The sequence below is a fragment of the Balaenoptera acutorostrata genome, chromosome 16 (genome assembly GCF_949987535.1).
Source record: "Balaenoptera acutorostrata chromosome 16, mBalAcu1.1, whole genome shotgun sequence".
NCBI classification, from domain to species: domain Eukaryota; kingdom Metazoa; phylum Chordata; class Mammalia; order Artiodactyla; family Balaenopteridae; genus Balaenoptera; species Balaenoptera acutorostrata.
The window spans coordinates 33,678,316-33,697,536 of NC_080079.1; the positions used below are offsets into that span (position 1 = coordinate 33,678,316).

Here is a 19,221-nt window from a genome sequence, read left to right on the forward strand (position 1 = left end):
CCTACTTTTTCACTGCAAGAGCAAGAGATTAGCAAGACAGTTACTAAGGGGTGTTAGGAACTCTCTACCCCAACAGGTCTTTAAAAACAAACTGGACACAGCCCTGTCAAGAACAGTCTTATGTTTGAAAAGTGCTTTAAAAAGGGGGCAGAACCAGGCGACTAATAGGGGCTCCTTGAAGGTTCTTTTCTATTGCCTTAACTCTGGAAAGTCAAGAGCACAGTTCAGTATCGAATTCACTTCTGTTCTCTGTCATCTGTATTTTTACCCTCACATAGGCCTCCGTTGGGAATCTTGCCCCCTTTGAAACATGTTTTTTGTTGAACTACGTTTGCTGAGATATAAGAAGCGAAGGAGCGAGGGGAGGGGGCACCCTTCCGGGTGAAGCAGGCCCATTACCATCTGTCTGGTAGTTGAGCGCCACGAGCTGTATCCCATGGAGCCAGAAGAGGAGGGGGCTGGGGTTGGATGAGTCGATGCGGGTGGCAGCCGGATACGTCCTCAGCAGCTGGCAGGCAGTGTGCTGGATCAGTTTCTGAGAATACCTGCGACACAGACGTTTGGCGGCATTTTCATTCAGCGAGGAGATGTGGTAGCATTTGGGAGTTCTAATGATCGCGCTGAGGGACGTGGTTGGGTTGACAGAGGAAGGCGAGTCCTCCCAGGCCTGTCGCATTCCTTCACAGGAATCTAAACCCCCCCAAAGATTAGCCTCAGATTAGTGCAGAAAACTTTAAATATTTTAGCAAGAGAAACCTGAACAACACCCCAGGAAACAATCGCAACACATCACACGTCAGAACACATCTTGAGTGTTACTTGCGAGCGAGTCCACCACCTTGAGACGAAATGATAGCTATCGAGGGTATGCCTTTCTACTTGCTAGATGGGATGCTAGCCGTTCAAGGGTCAAAAAATAATAAAGCCAATTAGACCTTCTCCCAAAAAGGGATAGCTAAAATGAGTGCAGCAATACCTTTTTAAATTAAAAGCCTGAAAGTCCTTTGCCTCAGTACCTCATCTGTCCTGTGGATATATTTGCATAAATACACAACAGTATATGTACAAGGGTGTTCAATCTAGCAGTGTTTTTTATAGCAAGAAAAAAAAAAAAAGCAACAAAAAACCCGGGAAGCAACCCAAAAGTTCCACCAGCGAGGAAGCGGTTAAATAAATGCATTCCACACAATGGAATGCCACAGGGGCAATAAGGAGAAGGTAGATTATATGTACAGAAAGCTATGTGGAAAGTTACAGCAAGTATAAAAGTTATACAAGTTATGTTCAGTTATATCCCATTTGGATTATCTTAAAAAGGATCTTATTTTTCTTGAACTAAACACAATAAACTTAACAGTGGTTACCTCTGGGGAATAGAACTGGGACATTGTGAGTGGAAAGGAACTTTAATAATACTCTGTATTGTTTGAGTTTTTTAACTATGAGAATTTATTACTTTGACAATAAAAAGTAATTAGAGATAAAATGAATATATCTTCTGGAGTTATAATGGTGAAGAGTGCAGTTCCAAGAACCACTAGAAGGTTCCAAGGTGGCTCCAGTTTTTATTTTTGAGGCAAACACTGTTAGAACACCTTCAGTGAAATGCTATTTTTTAGGAAGTTAAGGGGGTAATTTTGTAATTTAAAAAATATTTATACCACACTTAGATAACATGAACATTCATGAAGATAAAAAAAGATTAAAAAAGTTCCAGGGAAGTGCTTAGTGAAATACTGGAATCCTCCAGCATGCAGATTCAAGCAAAATACTGTTAGAAGGTGACTTTACTTTTTCCAGATGTTTTGTTAAATGATGCTGTCTCCCCGGGGCTCATTCTGCCCGGATTGTTGCCAAAAATGGACTTCCTGCTTTTCCTTTCTTTTCCTCTGCTAGAGCCAGATGCATTTAGAGTTGACAGGCCTGTTCCCATAAAATGAAGATAAATAAGCCAAAAACTACAAGCAAGGGAACTCAACATTTTCCATCCCTGTTAATGTTTGTTTTGAAGTCCTACTATTCCCTTGTAACCCAGTACAGAAGACCTACTAGCATTTTTAGCACCGTTAATGATAGCATTGCAGGCAATGATAGCAACGTTTTTATCTCTGTTGGCAAATGTGACAAGGCCTGCATGATTATTACAGGACGACCACAGATCACACTCACACCCATCTGATTGTACACCAGAAAGATTTCGAAAAATTGCGTGAAAAGAAAGGGCTCCAGAACCTAATCACGCAGTTTGGAGAGATGAAAGAATGGCCAAGAGCCTGAGCGGTAGCATCATAATTGTCTAGGATCAATTCCTTCCCGAATGAGCTTTGACTTAACATCTGCCTTCTTGATTCCTCAGTTTTCTTACCTACAAAATGGGTGCAATGATAGGAACTCACTCACAGGGTTAATCTGAGGATTGAATGGGAAACAGATTATGATGGTAATCATGTTTCATGGCTTCTCTTTCTCTCTTCTGGTCCAACCACTCCCTGAATCCTTCCTGCCTGTCACAGTGCCCGGGCGCAGTGGGAACTTCACAGATATTTGCTGAATGAGGAAATGAATGCACACCATGCAGACCTGGCTCCAGGGCAGGAAGTGTAATTTAAAGGCACCAGTGCCTCCAAACCATTCCCACTGTCTACAGTTGTACCATTAGAGAGTATTTCCTTTAGCTGAAACAGCATTTGGGGGGCCACTTTGAGATGAAAATTTATCTTCCAAGAACATCATCAGAGAAGACAGGATAAAGTAGTGTTTAATAAGAGTGTAGACTCCGGTGTTTAAACCCTGTTCCCTGCGATGCGACCTCACACAAATTACTTAACCTCTCTGACCACTTTTTCATCTCCAAAAGGGTCATGGTTAGGATTAAATAAGATAATGTATATCCGCATACTTAATAGAGTGTTCTGTTCAGAGAAAATGCTCAGTACACAGCAGCTGTGGGGCTTCTACATTTTTTTTCTCTGAAGTATCCAAAACTGCAAAGATGCACAAACTTGGACTAGTGAATTCTTATGCTTTACCTTAAAACTTTATGTGAATTTTGCCCTCTACACAATGATCTAACAATGGATTTTCTCCCGAGTAAAAGAGACGAGGGGTCAGAGTGAGGGGCCATGTTCATTCTGGGGTTTTTGCACACACCCTGGCACATGTTGACATCCTCCAGGGGTATGTGGGCCCTCCTGTGAGGAGCCTGGGCATTCTCTGGGGTGGGGTGAGCACATAAGGAAACAAGGGCTGGGTGATAAAGAAAGGGGAAGGAATCTGGAGAGGCCCAGAGAAGTAATTGAAGGAACAACAAAGAACCTTCATCTCCCCTGCTGGTCTGTTCACCAGTGAAAATGACAACAGCCATTTCGAGAGAGCCAACTATTTTCCAGATAGTGTGCTAATCACGTTGCGTACCTTATCGCTACTTTTTACAATAACCCTGCAAGTTAGCACTGTTATGCCTCTTTCACAGGTAGGGAATCCGAAGTGCAGAGAAGTTACAGAACTGTCCTGGCCAAGCTCACTGAGTAGTGGAGCCCTGCCACTGAAGCAGGTCTGTGATCTTGGGGAAGTTACTTTACTTCTGGGGAAGGTCGTACCCATGATCTTCATGGTGCCTCACGGCTCGGAAGAGTTTTTTGCATGTGGCTCCTTGGGGGGGACTTGGGACGGTGAAAGGTGAGATGCATTGACATTGATAACGTAGCAAAATTAAAATCAACAGTGTAGCAAAATGAACATTTTTTTAATTATTGTAATTCATATAATTTATTAAGTTATGGCTCAAGAAAATGAACACTTTATGGTATTTTCCTCCTGAGCATCAAAACTAATCATAATGACAATAAATATTTAGAAGGTATGACGACAATGATTCTGGCAATACAATTTAGTCATTTTGCGATAGAAAATAAATTTGGGGAAAGAAAAATGTAAGAAACTTCAATTACTAAAAAAAATATTAGAATATAGTATACCTATAAAGAATGTGTGTTATATAAACACTTAAAAAAAACAGCATACTTGGAATTTTAAAAATAAGTCAAACAACCCCATGCTTCGCCTGTGCCTCAAGTCAAAAGCTAGACCAAATGACGTTTTGACCCTTCCACAATTCTCTACCTGTACAGAAACTTTATCTCTCACAGTGACTTCAAATATCTCTTGGAATTTGTGCTCTTTGTTTACTCAGTGCTTGAGAGGAAAAGACAAAGCCATAGGAATGGTTTGGGTGCAGTGGCAGCTGAATTTATAAAGAACAAGAGATGCAGTGAGTATGGTTCTTGGATGGAGTGGTCTTCACATCTGTTACTGTGATGAAGGACATGCACGCCACGAGGCTCTTTGACAGTGAAAGGATTTTACCCCATGATAAGAACAATTTTACCAGCTGCAGATATGGTCATACTGTACTTATGAGACAGAAAGTCAGGATCTGTGAAACTAAACCTACATAGCTAAGGTCTTGCATTTCTTTGAAATCTTTGCTTGCTACTTATTTATTCTCATCCTCCTCAACAGAATTTGCTAGTAGATAAGCAGTAGCAGCTGCCAAAAGTTTAAAAACAGTTTATGGGAGAAAACTTAAAAATCGAGAAAGTTCCATCTATGATTTTTTTTCCCCTTCTGGTGTGTGAAGAGACCACTTGTTACCTAGTTTTTCAATAGTCCAGGACCTCTGTCCCATTTGCAGGGCAGATTGTGAGAACTAGGGCTTAAGATAAGCCTCTGGAAGCCAGGATCCGCGTCCAGACCATCTTAAAAAAAAATGAGGGTTGGTATTTTAACATCCCTCTCTAGGCCAAGTTCATATATGCTGCTTACTAATATTTAGACGGATCCCCCAATTCCAGCTGCTTTCCTGTTCTCAGAAATCTTGTACAAGGGAATCCTTCTTCTTAATAGGAGCAGATGAATTTTTCCGACTTCTATATATTTATGGACTTTCCTGTTTGCCCTCCACCTCCTGCTGCCCCATCTGGATGAGCTCATTGACAGCACACCCTGACAAGAGAGGCAGGGTAGCGCTAGGGTTAAAGGCAGGACTTTGGAGATAGACAGGCTTCAGAATCATAGTTCTACCACTTATTAACTGAAATGCACATTTTTTGGGGGGGCAGTGGTTTATCAGCTTAAGTTCACTTGTACTTCTAAAAATGGCCAACTGGGGAAACCTCTCCACTGAAACCTTGTCCTTGATCTTTGCAGTTTGGGTGGAGACTCACTACCCAGCTCAGGGATGGGGCATGTGACCTAAGCCCTAGACAGCCAGAGCACTGCATGTCCTTGGCCACAGTGATTGGTTCAGGGAGGGGCAAACGATCCAGTGAAAAACCATGAAACTGCTGCTGAAACTTCTGGAAGAGACTCATACTGAAGCTGAATCTAGAAATATGCAGCGCTAGCCTGCTGCAGCTGCCTTGCAACCGCAAAGGGAAAAGAGCCAACATAGTAGCAGCTGAGTGAGAAATATGGAGAGAGAAAGCCCTGGACCAAGCTGTACCTGAAACTCATATATCCCTTCACTTTTCAACACATAAGCCAATAAATTTCTTCTTTGCTTAAGTAACTTCTGCCACTTTCAAACAAAAGAGTCTTAACTGATATGCTCTGAAACCTTGGGCCAATTATTTCATCTCTCTCAGACTGTTATTTAAAAATGGAGATAAATCCACCTACTCATAGAATTATTATGGAGTCATTTAAGATGATGTATGTAAAATACTTAGCATAAATCCTGGTATTAAGTGCTTAATAAATTTTAGCTATTAGATGTTATGAATATTATTATTATTAACTATAATGGAGAGATATATGATCTGAAAAATGAACATTTTATGGTATTTTCCTCATCAGCATCAAAGCAAATAATAATAATAATAATAAATATTTAGAAGATACTGTAACAATGATTTCAGCAACACAATTTAGTTATTTGGAGAGCAGTCACAATGCCCAATTAAATAAATAGAATATTTTAATCTTTTGGTATCTTTAAATGTTATAAATGATACTGTCTATTCTTTTTTTTTTTTTACCTTTTATTTTATATTGGAGTACTTGATTAACAACATTGTGTTAGTTTCAGGTGTACAGCAATGTGATTCAGTTATACATATACATGTATCTATTCTTTTTCAAATTATTTTTCCATTTAAGTTGTTACATAATATTGAGCAGAGTTCCCTGTGCTATACAGTAGGTCCCTGCTGGTTATCCATTTTAAATACAGTGTGTAGATTTAAATCCCAAACTCCCTAACTATCCCCCCTTCTCTCGGCAACCACAAGTTCATTCTCTAAGTCAGTGAGTCCGTTTCTGTTTGTAAATAAGTTCATTTGATACTGTCTATTCTTACCTGGAAACTTTACTGCTTGGCAATAGATGACAAGGTCAGAAAGCTCTGGTGCAATCTGTCTGCTTTCCTTTTTATTCTGAGGAAGATAAAATTCTTCTCCCAGTTCCATGTCATAAACCTATCAAGGGAAAAATGATACTGGTTTACAGGGAAGGTATATGCCACTCACCTTGGAATCCCTAAAGCTCTTTGTTCCTTTCTCATGCCATCACTGTGTTTCACTTGCTCTACCTTATCCATATACATGTCCTAACACCTTCCCTAGAGAAAAGCTTTCTGAGAGCAAAGGGCTGAGTCTAACTCATCCTTCATCTTCCCTCAGAGCACAGTCCAGCGTCTTAAATGTGGAACACTCAATGCATAGTTGTTGGACGAACAGACAGCGGAGTATGTATCTTCTGTGGCTCAAATTTTTGGCGTATTTTATTATTTTGTTGTCCAACAATGTCACTGTAACTATGTCTATAGATCTGCTCAGAGTCTATACACTGTGCGGCGCTTGAGGGTTGGGTCCGGGTATCTCATTTTTCTTTCTATTCTTGTTGTCCTTCCTCTGTTAACACTTCCCAATCAGCCCTGTTTATCTTCCTGGTCATCCCGAACACCTTTAAAACTTCTAGCAATTCCTTGAACGTACCAGCCTCCTGGTCTGAATGCCCTGTTTTTGTCTGCTTCTCAACACCATCGTGCTCTGATAACACTGTGTAATCACTGTTCTTTGTACTTATCTACAAGCACTGTTAACATGTTTGTCTCCATGGCCAAATCACCTCCTGTGCTATCTCATTGCCTGCCACACACTACATCTTCAGTAGGTATTGGCTGGACGAATCGATGACTAACCTTCTATAAATTGCAGATGGGGGTCCCATATCATCACCATGTGGACTTTGGCATCTAAGGGAAAGTGAGCGGAGAGGTGAAGGGAAAGGATAGGGAGGGAGTGAAATCCTATCTGAAACTGATGGTCCAAGTGTAATTTAACAGAAACCATTCACCCACCTTTCCTTTGTTGCAAGCAGAGTTATCTGCTTTCTTTATCCTCTTGGGGATTTCTTCATTATACTCAAACTGAAGTTTGTCATTACATGATTTATTTTCAGGTCTGTCTTCTAGAATGTTGTCTGAAAATGAGTTGGCAGGCTTCAGTGAACAAGAACTGAATGCTTCACTTAAGGGCTATGGCTACATCATTGCAAGGATATTCAGGTACTTGTGCTTATCTGTAAGACTGAGGCGCTGGCTACATGTTACCAAAATGATGGCTTGAAGTATAATTTTAAAAATTTGTTAAACGATACATTTACTTTTGATTGAATAGACTAATTTACCAGTAGTTTTGGTACCATATAGACGTACTCTAAATGAGAAAGCTCATTTTCATACAGATGATTGGAACTGTGCAAACATTATGGAAGATACCCTGTCAAGAAGCTCTCAGCACACAAGTTTGGGAAGGATTTAGTGGTTGAAGCACTTCTAGATGGTGCAGGCATGATTTAATCACTCTCACTTTAAAGTGAAGCTATTAGCTTTTTTTACCTCTAGAAATGTCAAAAGCAGAGGGAAAAAGACACTTACTTGCAATGCAGTTTTCACAATTATGCTTAATTGGAAAGTAAAGTTTTCATAACTGTCTATCAATTTATTAAGGGAAAATCTTAAGGATAGGAATTAAAACATATCTAAAAATTTCCAAAGTATGACAGATAATCTTATACTTTGCTCTTGTTTTGGTATTACTATTCAAAATGATTTTAAAGGTGTTAGAGATATAACATGATTATGTTCTTTTAAAATGAAAAACAAGAAAGCTCATTTCTCACCCATGATTTTACTATCTCATCAGATCACAAATGCTTAGACCAATATATCCTTATACCAAATCAGGGCCATGCAGGCTGCCAAAAAATAAATGAGATCAATCATTTCATTACATTTTTATTCTTATGAGGGTCACAACTTCATGCTAGTCAGGCCTAAGCAAATGGAAATAGAATGCCGACATTCATGCAGTTAAAAGGTCAGGTTCAAGTGGCTTTACCTTCCTGACTGTTAGGAGCAGGAGAAGCAGTAAGGACATCTGCTACAGAAAAACAGAATCAGAAAGGGGATAAACATAAGGAAAATTAAGGCAAAAAGCCAGATAAATTAAACTAAGGTATGAAGCAAAGCATGAATAACAACAGCTTAGATTACAAGGTAAATGAAATAAGAAATCTTCCATCGATTTAATATTTTGACTACTAAGGGATGCAAAGGCTAGCAATAAAAGAAGTGCAAACATTGTTAACGTTAATCATGCTGCCACATTCACATTATGTATTTTCAGCTACTGATTGTCCTAATACTCCCCAAAATACTTTATGTCAAATGGATAGAAACTGATTAATTTGTTAGAATCATGCAGTCATTAGACTTCATATATACGAAGTCATAGAATGTCTATATGAAATTGGAAATTCAAATCTCTACTCTAGTGCATGTTCAAAGCTAGTCAAGATAAACAGCAAGGTTGGGAAAAAATTAATTGATATTTATTTAATAAAATTTAATTGAATAAATATTCATCAAGAACTTAGTGGCCAAAAGGCAGAGTAGCAGTTCCTGAAATATTTGAGCCTCATTTGCAACTTCCTTTAGATTTTCTGGAAGTAATTCTGTGCCTAGGAACTACCACATTTTTTCTTTTAAAGTGTTCTTTTCTAAAAATAATTTATTTTATTTCATTTATTTTTGGCTGCGTTGGGTCTTCGTTGCTGTGTGCTGGCTTTCTCTAGTTGCAGCGAGTGGGGGCTACTCTTCGTTGCGGTGCGCAGGCTTCTCATTGCGGTGGCTTCTCTTGTTGCAGAGCAAGGGCTCTAGGCGCGCAGGCTTCAGTAGTTGTGGCACGCGGGCTTCAGTAGTTGTGGCTCGCGGGCTCTAGAGCGCAGGCTCATTAGTTGTGGCGCACAGGCTTAAGTTGCTCCGCGGCATGTGGGAGCTTCCCGGACCAGGGCTCGAACCCATGTCCCCTGCATTGGCAGGCAGATTCTTAACCACTGCGCCACCAGGGAAGCCCAGAACTATCACATTTTTATAACCAAAAGAGGTTTTAGACGAATTTGCTCATTTTATATATGTGAAAACTGAGGACTAGAGCTGTCACAGAGATAAACTGGGCCACCCAGACTTTAGAGACGGGTTTCTAGCCTTGAGGTGCCTGCGAGGGGCTCAGAAGGCCTGTGAAAACTCCTGCAATTTTATGTAGAAATTTGAGACCATGTTTATTTCTCTGAGGGGACTGGTCACAGCTTCCATCTCATCCTCAAAGGGATCCATCATTACCAGAAGCTTAGAAACTTTCGGGGTCCTGCTAAGAAGCTGGGAATGGTCCTACCCTTAGCAAGCAGGTTTCTGTTTTCTTCTTATCTCAGCCAGAGAAAGTGAGGTTGAGGGAAGGAGGCAGGGATGAGCTCGGCACCACAAACCATGACCAAAAGTGCAAGACTGTCTGGCATTTAACAGTAGCATCAGGATGCCTTAATAGGGTAAGCTTAAACAAGTCCCGGCATAATCAACTACAAGGCCTATTTGGGAATCAGCCAGTCAGAGGACTCTTTTAATGAAATGGGAAATTATCATGTGGTGGTATTGGAATTAACTGTCATAGATCATAGATGTTAGTGCTAGAAGGGAGAACATCAGACAACCTGTAACAAAATCTTCCCATTATGCATCTGAGGGGCCTAAAGTCTAGAGTGGCGAAAGGACATTGACCCAAGGTCTCACAGTCTATTGGAGCAGAACCTGCGGGTGCTTTCCATGTATACCCCACCCCAGCACATGTGGGTTTTTAAAAAGCATGCAACTGTCCTAGAGATTCAGTGGGGTAGGGTTTAAATTTTACCCTCCTAACTGAAAATAAATCAGAAAGCTCCTTCCCCCACCTTCCCCTATGCATTTTGTTATCTGCATATCAAAACTTCCTATACTGCTATTACTAATAATTAAGAAAAGTCTTTTCTTTCCTGTTTTCAAAAGTACAGAAAAAAACACAGAAGTAATTTATGATAGAGAGTGAATTTATCTTCCAGAGCACTAACTTCTTACAGGGGCAAATAACATCTGGATTTGGTTGATTTCTTAAATGTGGTTTTCATTTCTTATCAAATAAATTTGTTCTATGAAACAACATTACCATGACTGTGGTAGAGATCCACAGGGAGGAATAAGTCAATATAAAAAGATTCATACTCCCATGACTTCTGAGGAACAGGATACAAGAAATGACCTTGACTCTTTCCCATTTTCTCCCTCTTTCGACCTCCCCATTAGAGAATATGCCCTTCGTGTTATCTGATGGGACTTCAGATCGAGTACATTGGCTTTTAGTTGACGGTATGAAGCAATCAACAATTACTAAGGACAAATATTAACAGAGACTAGTATTGCATTTGGGGGCAGAAAGAGGTTGGACTGTAGCTGCTGGCTATGACGGAGGCTCACAAAACCAAACACGGCCAGGAGACAATCGTGCTGCGTGAGAAGCAGATATATGAAGGAGTGTAGCTTGATTCTCTTAATGCAAGTGGTAAACGGTTACTGGTCTGCGCATATCTGCATATTAACAAGACAATATCCTACAGAGAAGTAATATAGTCTACATTTATAACGTTTAAATAAACAGGAATATTGGTATTTTTTCATTACTAAATGTTTGTCTTTCAGAAGTTGCCAAAATTAAACAGTCTACCATCAGCAGTGGTACCTGAGAAAACATTTTGCAATCTCTAGCAAATGACACTAATTTAGTGCAAATGAAACACAACTGAAACCTAATTATCTCCTAAGAAGAATCCTTCACCTTTAATAGGTAAATAACATCATTCATGTGACTTTTTTGTATTGCACCATTAGCCATCACCCATATCTTTTTGGTGGGGCCAGAAGGAAATGTCTGGTTGGCTTAGTAATGTGAGAACCAGGGAAGGGGGGCGGGGAAGGGAAATGCTGCTTCTTTCTTTGCTATGCTCTTAGAAAGCAGGAGCGAAAGCAGTGAAGGGGAGCAGCAGAAAGCACAGGAACGCGATGCTGCCCCCTGCAGGTGGTGCAGGGGAGAGAAAAGAGTCAGCCCTCGTCTACAATTCCTGCCAAGAGCATCCGCTACACCAGATGCTGAAAGGGTGGGAACGGGGTCTCTCTGCAGTAATTCCAACTCTTCCTCTAGAAACCAATTTAGGAACAACCCCTGGATTGCTTCCCACACCCTCCTACTCTTTCCTTGAGTGCTGCCCGTAGTGGCTGACAGAATCCCTTTCCAAGGAGGACAGGTCCTCCTTGCTAAGCAGCAGGATTCCAGAAACTCTTAGATAATATTACAACAATCTGTATTGTTGGTCTATGGAGCATCAGACTTATTTTTGGAAAAAAAAGACACCCAAAAAACCCAGTAGAAAAATCTTCCAGGCACTTCCCTGCGTATACCATAGGGTTGGCTCTCTTACCGTCAGAGAGGGATTCATAGTCATAATCATATTCGTCCTCTTCATCTTCCTCTTCTTCGTTATTAGCAGGTGGAGGGTTGGCACTGCCACCATTATAAGCCTGAGCTTGCATGGACGCTAGCTGATGAGCCTGTAACATATCAGTAATTAAAGACTGCAGATGCCCAGTTACTGAACTTTCATTTATAGCTACCAAATGACCACCTAAGGCTCACCACAGTCGTAAAAAGTGGCTTAACCTATTTTGATTATTTGAGAAAAGCCCCAAAACTCTACAGTCACTTAAAGCACAACGTCAATACTTCAGTGAATGTTAACGTCCCTACAGGAGGAATCCAGGAGCTTTTAGGAAACAATCACAAGGAATCCGTGTGTGGTGCCCAGCCATCCAGGTTTCCTAGGACAACCCCACCAGGAGAAACCTGGGTGCTTCAGAAAACCACCATCAATCCCAAATGATGAAGAAGCAAATCAGCCCATCCATTTTGGAAAAGTAAATCTCTGCTAAGAAACTGTTTTTTTTCCCCCCTTCTTAAAATACTATCTAAAGGCCTTTGACCTTGAGAAAAATGTTAGAATCCCTATGGACGAGACCAAAAGAATAGTTGATTTAAATAAAGTTTTTTCAACAGACCTTTATCTGAACCGTCAGTCAGATTAACAAAATAGGCCTAGAGATTTCTGGAAAATTGATGTGTGCTATCGGGGAGGTCATGTGCTTCTACATTTGACTAGAATTACTGTGAAGGAATATCACAGGACACAAGAATAAATATAAATCTGGGGCCTAGCATAAGGAAACAGTGCAAAATACAGGCAAAGTTACTTGCGTGAATTAAAAGCAGGAAGCAACCTAAAAGTCCAACAATAGAGGAGTGACGTCAGTAAACTATGGTGTATCTGCTTGAGAGAATAAGACTTGACAAATAATTGTGATATATATTTATTGAACAAAGGATACAGAATTTTGTGTTGTGTATAGATATAAATAATATTTATACATGTAAGCATATACATATATACATGTATCTATGCAAATATATATATAATTCTATATCCTTTGTTCAATAACTATGTATCTTTCTGTCTACATATAATGATTATATAAAACGATGTGCATAAAAGGCTAGCTATTAAATGTTAATACGGTAGGGATTCTTGACCTGTTTTTACGGCACAGGCCCCTTAGGCAGTCTGGTGAGGTAAGGTCCCTTCTCAGAATGATATTTTAAATGCATAGAACAAAATACATAAGATTACAAAGGAAAAAAAGAATGCTGATACAGTTATCAAATGTTACAAAAAAATTGTGCTATAGGAATAATATGTTTATTTATTAACATAGTAAAAAATATATAATGGTAGGTCAAGTAACATTTCTGAAATAGTGATGAGCATAAATAATTCTTGGAGATATTAGCAACAGCTGTGATATAATATGAAACATCTGTGATTTCTACTGGTGACAAAGACATAGATGCTGCCAACTTTACTGTGGTTTGTTCCCTACATTTATAATCAGAGGAAAGGCTAAATTTCAGCTAGAGGTTAGTGAAAATGAAGATGTAATTTTTTTTCGGGAATTCCCTGGTGGTCCAGTGGTTAGGACTCAGCACTTCCACTGCAGGGAGCATGGGTTCAATCCCTGGTTGGGGAACTAAGATCCTGTAAGCCGCATGGCGCAGCCAAAAAAAAATTTAATTTTTTTCATCTAACTTCATGGACCCCCTGAATTCTGTCTGTGGATATTACTAAGGTTAAGAATCCTTGTGATACAGGTTGTGTTTGGCTTTGGAATTATGTGTGTTTTAAAATAATTCTTCCTTAAGCTTTCCGAAATGTGGTTATATTACCTTTATAATAAAAATATATACATAAGGAAGATACAGTGTAGGCTATGTTGATATCGAGATAAATCTTTTACATGCAGTCTACTCCAGATAACTGGGCATTGTCTAGGCTCAACATTTTTATGGAACGCTAGCTCCATGCGTGTTAATAGCTGTCATGTAAAAAAATGAGAATTACAGTAACCACAAAACACAGTGGAAGTTTAAAAACAGCATCTTACAGAAACTGAGTTTCACAGAGCCTTCATTAAATATGCTAAAGGGCACCACGGTTCTTCAAAGATCTCCAGTGCAGCATTTCCCACACTTACTTAACCAGGAAAATTCTCTTTTCTTTTTTCAGAGTGTCTCACAGGAGTAGCATTCTTCCAAGCTTTGGGAAATCTGCTCTAGGCACAAGTGAGCTACAAAAGCAAGTCTATCTGTCCTGGATAAGCAAAGGGCCTTCCGGCAGTAAACATGCAGGGTGGAGCCAAGTACCGAGAATGATGATGCCAAGAGCCCGGTGGGCCCCCTGACAGAAGGTTTTGAGAACCAATAATGGGGGTGCTGCCGTTCAAAGTCCCACCACCAGCAAATGTCAGAAGGTGGAGTGTCCAGGTCCCTTCGACGCTCAGGTACTTCCCCCAGTGCAGGAAGTATGGGACAGGTGGCCCAGCGACAGCCAAGAGCTGACTTCCTTATTCTTTGCCATATCCTACTTATTTTGAGGCAGAAAAACAGGACCCCAGCCCTTGATAAAAGCAATTCAGATATAGGCCTGGGGGTTAGAGTGGGGTGTCAGGTGAAGAACTGGCTCACATGGGTCCAGGAAGGAGCCATGTCTCATTTGCTCTGTTCCCCCAGCCCCTAGCACAGCACCTGTCATGGAGTGTGAACTGTCTGAGTCTAGCAGGTTGGAGTTCAGGAGACCAAGGGCAGAATACTGGTGATCTGGCGGGGTGTAGTTAAGGATCCTCGTCAAGAGCCTTAGCACGAACCTGAGGCAGATGGAGGGCTTCAGAAATCCTGCTCTGAGTCAGTGTATCCTTGCTGAGGGTGAGTTTCTTGCACAGAAAGGACCCAGACCTTCTAAGTTAGAGGGTTGGTCTGAGCACACTGGAGCTCCTGGCATGCATTCACCCAACCCCATGTGAACTCAGATAACCAGGTCCAGACCCACAACCTGCCAGGCAATTAAAAGGCTTTGCAGATATGACTGTCAGTACCCCTTGGGAAATCATGGGGCTCTGGAAGCGATTTTAAAAAACTGAAAATGGGATTATATTGTCCCATTTTTCCAAAAGGAGGAAGAGGTAAGTTGTGGAAGTTGTATGGTAGAAAGTGCCAAAGTAATGCCTGACAGAATCTCAGAATGGATTATTTGGTTGTGAGAACACAGAAAATAAAGAGGCGATTCGCAAGAAGTAGCATAGGTTTACTAAGAACAAATCTCCCACACAGTAACCTCTTTAGACTTTGCGGGTAAGGTAACTCACTTTGTGGGAAATAACAGATAAGCAGTATTTTCCAACTTTCAGGGGGGATAAGAATTATTTTTAAATAAACAGATTACCAAGTCTTCCTTATGGAAATTCTGATTTAGTTGGGCAGATTTGGGACCTAAGAATCTGTGTCTTTGAAAGTGCCCCAGTGATTGTTATCAATGTATCCTACTTCTGTGTTGCCTTTGACAAGGTCTTCCCTGAAGACCTGAATCAGAATCCTGGCTCTGCCACTATGAACTAGGTGGCTTCGAGAAAGTCCCATAAAGGCCTAGATCTCAATTTCTATTCTATAAAGAAAGAGGTTGAAGCAGATTCTGCAGAAGTCTGGGCTTCAGAGAAGAGAGCACCAGACAAGAGTGATAATCACCTAAACTTGAGGGAGGTCCTGCAAGAAGGGCCACAGGGCTCTCCACTTGGCCGTCTGGCTCAAGAGCAACTTGGGTGAAGGCACAATTTGGAAAACTGCTAATAAATAATTGGATGACAGATGTCAAAATCCACAAAGAACCTTGTATGCTATAATAACAAACCAAAACCAAGAAGAGCAAGTTTAATAGAGATAAATGTGAGACTCCTGCTACACAAAAGTTTAAAATTAATTGTAAACCTGGAAAAATGGTGAGACTAGGCATAAGTTTAGTCCTGTGAAAATAACTGAACTCTTTGCTCTCTACAAACTCAACATGAGCCTGGTAGGCGTTAAAGAATTTAAATAGCGAGAACGGTCCTAGGTTGTACTAACTGAGATATAAAGTTCAAATTAAGAGAGGTGATGGTTTCACGGTCCTTGTGCTGTCAGACCCTGAGCATTGACTTCTGGAAATCACATCTTAAGATTCACAAATCCAAGCATATCCACAGATGGAAGAATATCCAAATAGGCTTAATGGAAGTGAAGATTTGACGATTGTTCCAAATAGACTACTCAACTAGGTCAAACTGGACTTTTGACTCGATTCGACTTGAAATTAAAAAAAAAAATTTTTATTGGAGTATAGTTGATTTAAAATGTTGTGTTGGTTTCTGCTGGACAGCTCGACTTGACATTTTTTAATCAATGACTTAGGACAAAGGTTCCAAATCTGTTGGGCTCATAGAATCCATCTGTTCTCTGGGAACCACTTAAAGCAGAACTGGAGTAGGGCCTGGAGGCTTGGAGGTGATGCTCAGAGAGAAATTAAAAGCTCCAGGCCGTGACCTAGTTTTACTTTGGACTGTCCACGCTGCCGGGGCTGCAGCATTCTAGTCCTGCGGGGCGCTGAGGTTCATGCAGCAACTCTTGGTTGCTGTAATTTTCAAAAGTGGTGTTTCAGGGCCAACAGTGCTCTCCTAAATAGGACAAATAGTTTTGGCAGCTGTCATTCTGTGGGATGAGTAAGTTCAACCTGGCAATATGGACTCAGTGGTCCTGGACCTGAACTTTTTCACAGATCCTTGGGCTGAGGGCCCTCCTACATAGGCAAGTCTGTGGTGCTCGGGGGCTAGATCTCCATGGGTGAGGCAGGTACAGAAGTGCCTTGGGGTCCATATGCCACAGTGATACACTGTGCCAACTTCCATGCTGGGAGCACAGGGCTGCTGCTATTGGGGTTCTACTACTGACCTCAGGAGTCATAACCCCATGTCCAAGTGCTCCCCCGACAGGGGACTCTTCTTAAAGAGGCCTATAGCGACCACTGTGGGATTGACAGCTGGAAGCCCAGGCCCAGAGACAAGAGTCACATATTATCCTGCTCAGAATAAATTAAATAATGAGGTACATTCTACATCAATTTTTCAAAATAAAATTTTATGTAAGTGGGAAGAGAGTATTTATCAGTCTATTCAGTGGAAAGCCAAAAGTCAAATGTGTCATTCAAGGAAACTGAATCTTCAAAAACTGGTTACCCATCAGTCATCTGAAAGGTTAGAATGACATTAATTTCTTTGTTCTGGGCACACAGCATACTCATAACTTTAACAAGAGAGTACCTTTTGCTTTAATATATCCACCGGTGTCTGATGGGCTTTTAACTTCTTATTTTTGAGAAGCACTTTCCTCCTGAGTTGGTCAGGTGAGGGAAGCATTGGATCATCTGAGAAATCACTCTCAAATAAGAATTTAGCCACCAGTTTTTCTCCAAACACAGTCTAAAAACAATAAAGGAAAACACATAATCAATGCCCTTTATCTATACCTGAATCATCAGCTAGATATTTCAGCCCAGTTGAATTGTTCTAAAAATCCTAGGAAGATGAACTAGGAAAGATGTTGTATCCGTGTGTCCTGCCCCCCAGTCCTGCATAGTTTCTTACTGGAAAGAAGGGAAGTGGTTAGAAGGCCAGGAGGAGGGGTCTAGGCCCCTCTCCAGGGGGGGCCCAGCTCTAACTATTTAGAAAAATACTCTAGGGTCTGATGTACTAAAGAAGAAAAAGAGATTCAGTTAGAGGCTGTGATTTGTAGAATATGGTCTGTTCCAGACATGGGTAAGAAGTCACAAGGATACAAACCTTGAAGTAGGTAGGAAGTGGGGACAAAAATGAAAAATAATAGGGAGAATCTGTCACCATCGAGTATAAAGACCCACAGACACCATTCTCATAAAGCTTTTCTGAGCACTGGTCTTCAAAGGGAAATGTGTCTCCCCCAAGGTGGTGGGGGAAGGCACAGGATGACCCATTTGGGGTGAGGGTAGAAAACATGTCAGTTTCCATTTCTAGTTATTTTTTAATGAAAAAAAGAACAAAATGGAAGCTTATTAGTGCTTAATGTACAGACTGAAAATGGCGCCCTCAGTCTGTATGTCAGGCACTGTTCATGAAGGTCCCTGAGGGACGGGGGGGGAATCTCTTGACGCAGAGGGACCAAAGGTGAGTCCCTCACATCTTTGTTTGCTAACATCTTATTGAGATGATCACAGTTTGGGTGCTTTGGTGACGACGTGTGGTTAATTTCACAAAAAGACTTTTCTTTGAAATATTCTGTAATGAGATGAAAAGTGATTATGAAAATCTTTTACGACATATAGAAGCTCACATTTTATATAAGGAAAAAGCAGTTAGTTAAAGGAGTATTCTAAGTTATACAATTTTCTTTAAAAAAAAAGTATCCTAAAATTTCGGACTTTTTCTGTGTTTATAGTGGGTAGCTGTACTTTGTTACCAGACGATGATGATGATGATGATGATAAAATCACTGTTAATCTGTTCCTATATGATAAGGGTAACGTTTTAACACTGAGTGAGAAAGTAATTGCTTTTTTTAAAGAAATAAATTTGTTTATTTTATTTATTTATTTTTGGCTGCACTGGGTCTTCGCTGCTGCACGCAGGCTTTCTCTAGTCGCGGCGAGCGGGGGCTACTCTTTGATGCGGTTCGCGGGCTTCTCATTGCAGTGGCTTCTCTTGCTGTGGAGCACGGGCTCTAGATGCGTGAGCTTCAGTCGTTGTGGGATGCGGGCTCAGTAGTTGTGGCTCACGGGCTCTAGAGCACAGGCTCAGTAGTTGTGGCGCACGGCCTTAGTTGCTCCGCAGCATGTGGGATCTTCCCGGACCAGGGCTCAAACCTGTGTCCCCTGCATTGGCAGGCGGATTCTTAACCACTGAGCCACCAGGGAAGCTCAAAAGTATTTGCTTTTTAGATAAAATTTGTGTTCTGGAAAGAGTAAAGACAGCTGTCTAAAAATATTTCTATTGTGATGTGATTTTGTTGTAGGAAACAATGTAGGAAACATAAAAACTCTTATGTATGCACACTCAGGCTACCTGGAAGCAGATTTTCTAATGGTTAAAAAATCCTCTAAATGAAGGATTTTAGTGGAGTCTAAACTCATCTGTTAAAAATATAAAAGGCAACACCTTTTCAATAAGTTTATAAGAAAAGCTGATTGATACCAGGAAACATATAAATTGTCTAGCCAAATTCCAATAAGAACCTTTGCCTCATTAATGGAATTGAGAAATGAGTACCATGATTTGGCAAGTGCAGTTAAGGGCACCCCTTTTCCATCTGGATACAGGTATCTTTGTAAGGCATTTTTATCAGCTACTATAGCTGTTAA

General features: G+C 40.7%; 1 protein-coding gene across 6 annotated transcripts in view; it reads right to left on the minus strand.

Moving 5' to 3' along the window:
• PLCE1 (phospholipase C epsilon 1) overlaps positions 1 to 19,221 on the minus strand; it is a 319,414-nt gene that overhangs the window by 24,917 nt on the left and 275,276 nt on the right. For 5 of the 6 annotated variants that reach the window (XR_009005599.1, XM_057530495.1, XM_057530496.1 and 2 more), the window contains 6 exons: positions 17,153 to 17,311; positions 11,845 to 11,974; positions 7,361 to 7,482; positions 6,359 to 6,476; positions 1,792 to 1,923; positions 400 to 690 (listed from right to left, as the gene is read on the minus strand). Coding sequence is in view for 5 of the 6 variants with exons in the window: in XM_057530495.1 (XP_057386478.1) it covers positions 400 to 690; positions 1,792 to 1,923; positions 6,359 to 6,476; positions 7,361 to 7,482; positions 11,845 to 11,974; positions 17,153 to 17,311 (952 nt within the window). In the remaining variant the exon portion in view is untranslated. The remainder of the gene's footprint in view (positions 1 to 399; positions 691 to 1,791; positions 1,924 to 6,358; positions 6,477 to 7,360; positions 7,483 to 11,844; positions 11,975 to 17,152; positions 17,312 to 19,221) is intronic. The other variant, XM_057530499.1, reaches the window with a different exon arrangement.